At 42.9% G+C, this 10,590-nt stretch overlaps 1 protein-coding gene across 1 annotated transcript; it reads right to left on the reverse strand.

Annotated features, from left to right (window-relative positions):
- Window positions 1-569: 569 nt before the first annotated feature.
- On the reverse strand, window positions 570-1,772 carry LOC124775595 (ankyrin-1-like). Its single transcript, XM_047250426.1, has one exon. The coding sequence runs from the start codon at window positions 1,770-1,772 to the stop codon at window positions 570-572; it is 1,203 nt and encodes a 400-aa protein (XP_047106382.1).
- Between the last annotated feature and the right edge of the window lie 8,818 nt (window positions 1,773-10,590).

A 10,590-nucleotide genomic window follows, 5' to 3' on the forward strand; every position in this document is an offset into this window, starting at 1 on the left:
CTATGGGACTCAACTTCTGAGGTCATCAGTCCCCTAGAACTTAGAACTACTTAAACTTAACTAACCGAAGGACATCACACACATCCATGCCCGAGGCATGGTCGCGCGGTTCCAGACTGTAGCGCCTAGAACTGCTCGGCCACTCCGGCCGGCCAAACGAAAGTAGATTCTAGAGTGTTACCTTCGCAATGAACCCGTTATGATGAAGCTGTGACTTCTAAATGTACACTGGACATGCTGTAATAGATATATATATATATATATATATATATATATATATATATATATATATATATATATATAAAAAGGATACGGATTTTATTATTGGGAGCCCCATTTATTACACTATCTCAGTTTGAAGGATAGCCACTATGGCTGCTATTAAAAATGGGTAACTTTTTTTAAACCTTACTAATTGGCAAATGACTGATTGTCTTATATATTTGAATAACAACATCTTCAGTCCAGGACCACATATCTCTTAAAGAACACAAATTGGGTTGTGTGTGTCCTCATTGTTAAATGACCGTTAACTAATTGCTTTCAGCGCAAAATGTTTCCTCCTGCCCTCAGTCGTAATGTGAGGCGCAGTACTGGCAGCATGTCGCTGTGTCCGAGCAGCTGTGACTCGTCGCTGGCATTGGAGTTCCCGCACACGGCGTGAGCCGCAACATTCGCAGTATGTCAGTGTAGCCAAACCTCCGTGCGAGGTCGTAGGGCGTCTCCTCGCGCGCGTCCTTATTGTCCCTGCGAACTCCAGCCTCCAACAACGAGTTCACTGCCTCCAGCGATCCCCTGGAGACGGCGTGGTGCAGCGGCGTCTTCCCGTCGCTGTTGCGCACGTCGTGGCGAGCCCCGGACTTCAGCAGCAGCCGAACGGTATCCACATTTCCGGTGCGCACCGCGTAGTGCAGCGCCGTGGAGCCAGTGGAATCTGCGGCGTCGATGTCTGCGCCGGCATCGATGAGGGCGGCACTGACAGCCGGTGGACGCCTGGCGGCTGCTACGTGCAGTGGAGTGTTGCCGTGGCTGTCGCTCACGTTCGGGTCCATCCCCGCAGCGAGGTACGTGCGCACCAGATTTGGATTGCCCCTTATCATTGCCCAGTGAAGGTCTGTCCATTCGCCAGGTTCCTTTGGAGGAAGTAATGGCAGTAACTTCCGCACAGCCTCCACGTCACCTGCCGACCCTGCTATAACCATCCGCCACAGACCGAGTTGCACATTGCCGCCACGGATTTCCATCACCCTGGCGAGGCCCAAATGACCTTCCTCCTTTGCCAGCTGCACAGCACTCTTACCTTCCCGGTCGAGCTCCCACATCTGCGCTCCAGATTCCAGCAGGATGTGCACGACTTTCTCGGCACCCACAGCTGCCGCGGTGTGCAGTGCTGAGCGACCCCGGTTAGTCTTAGACCCGACATCTGCTCCCGCGTCCAAAAGCACACACACTACTGCAAGGCGTTGGTGGGCTGCAGCCACGTGTAAAGGAGTCGTCCCCTCAGTATCCAGTTTGACGTTAGCCAAAGACGAATCGACAGAGAGGACAAACTGTAGGAGCTGTAACAAGCTAGCGGCACATGCTGTCCTAATTATATCTGCTGCAGAGTCGACGCTTTTCAGCATCCTTCTCGTTGATTCCAAATGTTTCAGTGGGGTACCACCTTGGAGAAATCTCTCGACCCACGTCCAAGCTCCTGTTTCTTCAGCGAAGCGCAGTGGTGACCAACCTTTTACATCAGCTGCAGTCAGCTGACCCTCTGAAGCCTCCATGTTTCTGGGGCTTCTGAAAAAAATTATGGATTTTAACAGATTCGTTTAAGTAAGAATCTCAGTGTTCGCATAATTAATATATTTGAGGGTTTATCTAAACTAACAAAATCAAAGACTATTACTTGTGTCAACAGGAGCGTTTCACTGAAAACTCGACTTTGAAGGTTGAGTATTTACCTTTACCCACACTAATACAGATCTTTTGACACACTTTCTTCTCACAGTTATCAGAACATATGACTCCCTCAACTTCATTCATTTGCCCACTAAGTTCATTGTGGATTACAGGTGAGAAATTTAAAAATCAAGCTGGAATTTCTGCCAACAAACCACATATTAAATATCTGGACTGATTCATTACACACAGTTATATTAAAATGGCTGACACACTTTTAAAGAAACACACAGTTCTACAGATGTAATGAAATTTTACACAACGAAGCCATCCATATACTTCTGTTTGGTTGCAGAACTTGAAGAATCCAGGTATATATCTAAAAATTAGGCAACAGTTCAAAGTTCAAATGGCTCTGAGTAATATGGGACTTAACTTTTGTGGTCATCAGTCCCCTAGAACTTAGAACTACTGAAACCTAACTAACCTAAGGACATCACACACATCCATGCCCGAGGCAGGATTCGAACCTGCGACCGTAGCGGTCGCGCGGTTCCAGACTGTAGCACCTAGAACTGCTCGGCCACTCCGGCCGGCTAGGCAACAGTCCCAGATTTATTTGTGATACAGTGGACAGGATATCTAACGTATTTGTGAGGTGTTGCGTGCCTTACAGCCATTCGAGTTTCTGTTATCTGTTGTACTTCAAAACCAGTCCGGAAAATATGTGTAGAACCAGAGAAAGTTCTGGTCTCACGTAAAATCTCAGCATCCTATTCGGTCCCTTGTTGACCAGTGTGGTGTGGCAGTTGAAGGTAGGTAAACGAAAGCCAAAGACTTAAATTTCATAGTTAAGAAATCGTTTGTACCGGAGAATAGCGCAAATATACCGTCATTTGACTATCCCACAGGCTTCCGTATGGACGATATAGTAATAAGCATGCTGACGTAGAAAAACAACTGAAAGATTTGAAAGGAAATAATCAGCTCCGGATGGAATCCAAATTCGGTTTTACCAAGAGTACTATACGGCATTGGGCCCTTACCTAGCCTGAATTTATCGTGAATCTGTCGCCCAGCACGAAGTCCGAAGTGACCGTAAAAAAGCGCAAGTGACACTAGTGTATAAGAAGGTACCCGCAAAACTACAAACCAATATCCCAACTTCTGTTTGCAGCAGAATCCTTGAACATATTCTCAGTTTGAATACATTAAACTTTCTTAAGACTGAGAAGCTTACGTCCACGAATCAGCATGATTTTAGACAGCATCGCCCATGCGAAATTCAGTTTGCCCTTATCTCACGTGATGTACTGCGAACTACGGATGAAGGGCAACAGGCAGATTCCATAATTCTAGATTTCTGGAAGCATCTGACACGGTGCCCCATTGCGGGCTGTTAATGAAGATATAAGCATATGAAATAAGTTCACAGATATGTGATTGGCTAGAAGACTTCTTGTTGTCCTCGACAGGGGGGGTGTTCATCAGAGGCAAGGAAATCGTCAGGAGTGCACCAGGGAAGTGTGATAGGACCGCTGTTGTTCTTTATGTACATCGGTCATTTAGCTGACAGGGTGGGCAGCAATCTGCGGTTGTTTGCTGACGATGCTGTAGTGTACAGTAAGGTGAGTGCCTATAGGAAGATACAATAGGACTTAGACAAAGTTTCTAGTTGGTTTGATGAATGGCAGCTAGCTCTGAATGAGGAAAAGAGCAATTAAATGCTGATGAGTAGGAAGAACAAACCTGTAATGTTCAGATACAGTATTATTAGTGTCCTACATGACACAGTCAAGTCATTTAAATATCCGTGCGTAACACTGAACAATAATATGAAATGAAACGAACATGTGAGAACTCTGGCAGGGAAGGCGAATGGTCGACTTCGGTTTATTGGGAGAACTTTAGGGAAGAGTGGCTCACCTGTAAAGGAGACAGCACATAGGACGCTGGTGCCACCTATTTTTGACTACTGCTCAAGTGTTTGGGATCCATACCAGGTCGAAGCGATTCAGAGACGGGCTGCTAGATTTGTTACCAGTAGGTTCGAACAACACGTAAATGTTACGGGGAGGCTTCGGGCACCCAAATGGGAATCCCTGGAGGGAAGGCGACGTTCTTTTCGAGAAACACTATTAAGAAAATTTATTGAACCTGCATTTGAAGCATACTGTCACACGATTCTGCAGCCGCCAACAACCACCGCGCGTGACGTCAACGAAGATTAGATACAAAAAATTAGGGCTCTTACGGAGGCATTTAGACAGTCATTTTTCCCTCGCTAGAGCAGGAAAGGAAATAACTAGCAGTAGGTCAGGATATCCTCCGCCACGCACCGTACGGTGGCTTTCGGGCTATCTATGTAGATGTAGATGTAGATGGTCCCTTAAATCAGGTACCCTCCGATAATCTTAACGTAAACAGGCTTTTGCTCCGTCTCTAATAATAACCATCTTTGGACTGTCATAGGAAAATTATGACGAATCCTAACTCTAGGGAAATCATTGTAAAAGACAATATCTTTTTTCACTGGAAAATACATAGTACCTCATAAGGAAGATTGCATTTGCGTTTTCCGTTTCTGGCATCCATTTTGGTTATTAATGTGGAAAATGTCTAGTGTATGTGCACGACATACAAAACTGAGGCCAAAAAGCTCTCTAGAACATTTTGGAAGCAGAAGACACGAATTGTTACTTCATTCAATCATGCACAAGTGTATACCATTTAACTCGAGAAAACATATACACGAATCGAAAGAATCCTCTGCTACTTTATATGGAGAGATTCCTGTCACGTCGCTATATTCAGGGGGCCAGAAACAGTCTGAAGAGATTGTAACGTCGCTGCAGGGGAGGTTCTGCTGAGAAATTAATGTTAAGAAAAAAATTAGATGCATTGCTCCATTTCCGAATTATTTAGCACTGAAGTTAGTTAGCCAATCAGATTGCCACGCATGAAAATTCAAGCACCCTAACCAGATGTGGTGTCCCCAAACATGTTCTTCATTTAGTTTCCACTAACAAAACAAACTTAGCATTTGCTTACCTAGCTTAAATTTACCATTTCCGAAAAAGGCATAGTTTAACTCGTAATGAGCACCTTAAAAAGTGGTAACCAATGACCCCACAAATGTCAGTGCGTTACCGCATTTTAGTGTGTGCAAGTACTTAAGTTTGTGCGTGCAACGACCTGATTGGGTAACGTCAGTGCTGACTGAATCGGAAATGGTGCAACATATTCAATTTCGTTCTTAACAATTATTTCTCAGCACAACCAACCCTGTAACACCCTTACAAGGTTTTGAGACTGTTTCTGACCACCCTCTGTACACAAATTTTTACGTCACTGATTTACAGGGAAAGTACCACCGAAAATATGATACGCTCAAATCCGTGAAGACTAATCAGGAGCGGTAGTAAATTTAACGTTAATACAGTGGCTGGTGTCAGTTTATGTATGTCCTAAGTCGTACAGAAAATTGTTTGTAACATCTTTTGTTGTATTTTCTTCTACAGTGTCCTAATACACAGTTAAGTGTTGAAGGTGTAACGCCAGGAGGGACTGAAAACTTCGAGATTTTATTTATTCGTGATATGTAGTATAGTATCGACGTACACCCAAAGACAAAAAAATAAAAGAAAACGACACACCACGTAGGAATTACACGAATGGTACGGAGATCGGCAGATGTGATGTACATGTACAGACACACATATCATTATAGTTTCAGAAAATTTGGATGTTTTATTCAAGAGAAACAGATTCAAGAATTTAGGAAGTCGATAACGCGTTAATCCACCAATGGCCTTTATGCAAGCAACTATTCGGCTTGGCATTGTTTGACAATGATACTGGTTGCCCTCCTCAGGGATGTCATGCCAGATTCTGTCCATCTGGTGGATCTTCAAAATCGCAAGCTGGTAAGATGGCCCTGCCCTGGCCAAACGTTCTCAATCGGGAAGAGATCCGGGGACCTCACTGGTCAAGGTGGAGTTTGGGAAACACGACGACGTGTCGTGTTCGCCTGGACATTATGTTACTGAAATGTAAGACCAGGAGGCTTGCCATGGAGGCAACAAAATGGAGCGTAGAATATTATCTACGTACCGGTATGCTCTTAGGATTCCCTGTATGACAACCAACGGGGCCCTGCTATGAAATGAAATGACCCCAGACCATAACTTCTGGCGATCGGGCAATATGGTGGGTGACAGTCAGGTTGGTATCCCACCGCTGACCAGGCCATCTCTAATCACGTCCTCGCAGGTCATCGGGGCTCAGTTCGAAGGAAGGAAGGAAGATTCGGTTTAACATCCCGTCGACATCGACGTCATTAGAGATGGAGAACAAGCTCGGATTGTGTCAAAGATGGGGAAGGGAATCGGACCCACCCTTTCAAAAGAACCATCCCAGCATTTGCCTGGAGCGACTTAGAGAAATCACAGAAAACCTAAATCTGCATGGCCGCAGGCGTGTTGGAACTGTCGTCCTCCCGAATGCGAGTTCAGTGTGCTTACCACTGCACCACCTCGCTAGGTGGCTCAGTTCGAAGCGTGACTCATCACTGAAGACTGTTACAGTCCAGGGCCTGGACGTGACTGGAGATGCCACGAACAACAGGGGAATACCATCCTGACTGTCGCCTGGCATACGGCCTGTCAGCCAGAATTGATGGTCTAGAGTTCCATTTCTTTTCATGGCAGGACCCTTTTGGTTATCATCTGTGGAACCCTTAGATCACAACGGTGTGTTCATGATAATCTACGCTCCGTTTTGGTGCTCTTCAAGCCAAGCCATCTTGGGCTCACTGACATACTACAGTGGCGTTCTGTGACATGTTTTCAGTGGGTGAAAGTTCTGGGGAACGAGCTGGTCGATTGATGATAGAACTTACGGGCACTCAAATTAGTACACAGTGTAAACCGCACGCATTTAATAACCACACTCGTACACATCACAGGAGGTTTTGACAACCTCTGGTGACTTTCGATAGTTACAAGACTCCGGGAACTACACCAGTAACTCAGTATAGTAATCTACGAAATTACTCTAATAAAAGATAAAATGAACGTCGAGTCGGAAACTGAAGGGGATGAAGAGACTCACAAATGGAGGCCAGCAGGGTACAAATTATGGACTCATCTTTTGGAAATATCCCATAGAGCCCCTCCACACAGAAATGAATTGGTATGCATTCGCTGAATGAATTGTCACATACGCTGGTGATCTGTTGATTGTGCTGTCAGGCAACTCAAGAAGACAGCTGGCAATCAAAGTAGTGGCGCAGGATGAATAAGTGGTGCCTGATAAGCAAGTTCGCCGTGGTCCAGACAAAACAGTTTACATATTAGTGAAAGGAAAGCTACAGAGACACGACTGTAATCTGCACAATGTAGATATTCACAGAAAACAGGTAATCAAATACACACATCAAAAAAATTTCTGCAGTTTTGCATCACCTCGGTTCCGAGAGTTCCGGAACCTGTACAGAAAATTGGAATAGAGAGCAACATAAACATCATTTCCGCCCTTTTTATTGCTCATGAAAACGACACATTGCATGTTGTATCACTGTACAGTGAGACCTTCAGAGGTGGTGGTCCAGATTGCTGTACACACCGGTACGTCTGATACCCCGTAGCACGTCCTCTTGCACTGATGCATGAATGTATTCGTACTATCCACAAGTTCAAGGCACTGTTGGTCCAGATTGTTCCACTCCTCAACGACGATTCGGCGCAGATCCCTCAGAGTTGTTCGGGGGGGGGGGGGGGGGGTCAAGTCGGGAATGTTTTTGATTTTGAAATTTATAGTGTACTTCCCTCGATCCAATTTGCTTTGTTTCTGTGCCATTTACTAACAAATTGTATTTCTCTCCAACCGTAAGAGAGTAAAACAGGTACATTTTTGATCATTTGATCTGAACATTGTATCAATTTTTTTTTCCTAACGTGCCACGAAACACTGGAAGTAGTAAGACGCATACCACAATCAACTCGCAGAAAAGTGATGTGCAAAATTCAGCAGACAACAATAACGTGATTTCAGACCATATAGCTGATAATAACAGAGAGCCTAATTAAGATGCGATTATGCAGGACGCTGCTACGTCCCGTTCGCACGTTCAGGATGTAATTAATACCGACATTTATGAATCAGAGACGATTCAAAATCCAGAGAACAAAATAATTGCAAATACGAACATTTCTTTCTCTGAGAATAATCAAAACTCGAGATTAAATGTTGCGAATTGAGCACCGTTGAAAACCAAAGGCACCCAAACAATGCAAATGTTTTCAGGCGCTACAGTCATACAGCTGGTTCATCACTCAGCAAACATCACGAACTCTTTGCAGAACAATGACCTTGGTCTTCTGCTTCAGCAATTATTACAAGAAAATTAGAAATAAGAGGCAAAAGAATTTGGCACTTTACTCAAATCCAGTGAAAACGAACAATAAGAACAAAAGAAAAAAATAAGGAAACGCAGAATTACTTGAAAGGAATTGAACGAAAAAATTTAAAACATGAATTCAGACTGTAGCTTCTAGCACTGAGAAAATTGCAGCAACACACATACAGTTAGAACAATGTTTCTGGCAAATATCTGCTGAGGTAGACGAAAGGGTTTAAGCCATCACTGACACATACCGCCAAGACAAAGCTTTTATAGTTGCTAATATCAGTAACCAAAGAACAAAAGAAGTCGCGCAAAAGAACAGACAGGAAAATGCTCGATACCAGAATGAAAGAAAAGTGAGAGACACTGAAAACTGAGGGTGATGACCTTTCAAGTAGTAACTCAGTTACAGTTAAATGTGGACAATCAGTCAGATGGAAGTCAATCGGTACACTTTACAGAAACAGAGGAATACCAATTGTTATTAAATTTTAAACATGGACAGAAGGCACTTAACCGGCAGCACAAACAAGAAGTGAACAAAACGAATGCGAATTAGAAAATATCCAACAGCAACATTTAAGTAAACATTTGAGAGGAAGAGACTTTATATAAACACACGATCATTCTCGCACTTACTCCAATAGAAAAAAATCTTACGATACACAGTATAAACACTTTTTATCAGCAAATAAATTTACAGCATGAGTTACATCCGTTAGACTGGGTCTACTTGGTCACACAAATTAGAATCTATTTGCAGTTTCTTGGAAGGAGGACTACCAGTGAGAATGAGATAGATTGCACCGCAATACTTTTCAGTTGAATAATTTCAGAGCGCATTCCTTGCAGCATACAGGTCTAAGACAATACAGCTTAAGGTCAAGAACAAACTTCTAAATTTACCAAACTTTGAAAACTCGCGATTTCAAAGGTTCACACAAGTTTTTGAACGCATCATACAAGATAACCAACATTTGCTAGAACCTTACAGCCCGTTATCGTTAATCCAACCCTGCATTTCGAAACTTACAAGATCATTACGTGTTTCGCTACTGACAGAATATCAGAAAGACGATCTTCACACCTTCCTAGACGATTTACAATTACTAGAGACTGAGCAGTCATACATTCAATACAAGAATAACAATTTTTATACAAAACCGTAACTACCAGAACAGAAGAAACAGAGGTCAATTAGCGTCATTTAATGATGGCAGACTAAACCATTTGTTTGGAACGACAGAAAATATCGAAGCCTAAATTATAGCCAACAGAACTTTAATCAATCATATCAGAACAATTACCAACATTATCGTAATTTTCATGGCAACAACCAGCTGACATTCAACACAGGGGCAACATGAACCAGCCCTCACATCAACCGTCATAATCAAAATCACACACACACAATAATAATTCAGGAAATAATTTCGTACGGAGGAACAGTAATTCACACAATCACAGACAATAATCATACCATCAAAACTCACACAACAGACAACAATACCGGAATCAAAATAACAGTTATGGAAACAGGAATAACGAAACCGGAGAAGAGGAAACTTTAGTAACCAACAAAATCGTTCTTTAAATGAACCAGACCGGTTTCCATCCACATCAGTATTATCGGAATAATCCGGAACAACAAAGAACAGACAGTACAGATAGCTGAAGTTTCATCGTCCAGCACACAGATATGCGACAGCGGAAGTAGAAGCTGACTAGAACTGCAGACACCGGAAGATGCGCTCGGTGAGACAACACAGGATATTACTGATTCGGAAAACATTATTGAAAATATGCTCTGTTTAGAAGGCATTAGAGATTTGTCATTACGAGAGAAAGAAGAACAACGGAATGATTTGCCATCCACACTTTAAATGCAGTTTTAGACTCCGGTCTCCCGTCACAGTTGTCAGCGATTCAGCATTCAAGAAATGTAAATCAGACGATTATTGTCCTACATTATATTTACACGAAATTAAAATAAAAATGTTCTGTTGCAGGAAAGAAATTGATGTCAAATCACAACTACATCTGGAATTCATGATACAAGATGACACTTTTTCCCCAAACTTTCTGATCGTACTTCTGCTTGCAACAGAAGCAATACTGGGTATTTTCTGAACACACACAAAGCAGTATTTGATTTCAATAATTCCTGCATATCGGTATACAACAACAATGCCAAGATTTAATTAAACTTTGAACAAAACTTGTCTAGATAGTAACAGGACATCAACAGACCACATTTCTTACCTTCAAATTTTGGAAATTTGTGGTAAGGTCTTGTG

The sequence above is a fragment of the Schistocerca piceifrons genome, chromosome 2 (genome assembly GCF_021461385.2).
Source record: "Schistocerca piceifrons isolate TAMUIC-IGC-003096 chromosome 2, iqSchPice1.1, whole genome shotgun sequence".
NCBI lineage: Eukaryota > Metazoa > Arthropoda > Insecta > Orthoptera > Acrididae > Schistocerca > Schistocerca piceifrons.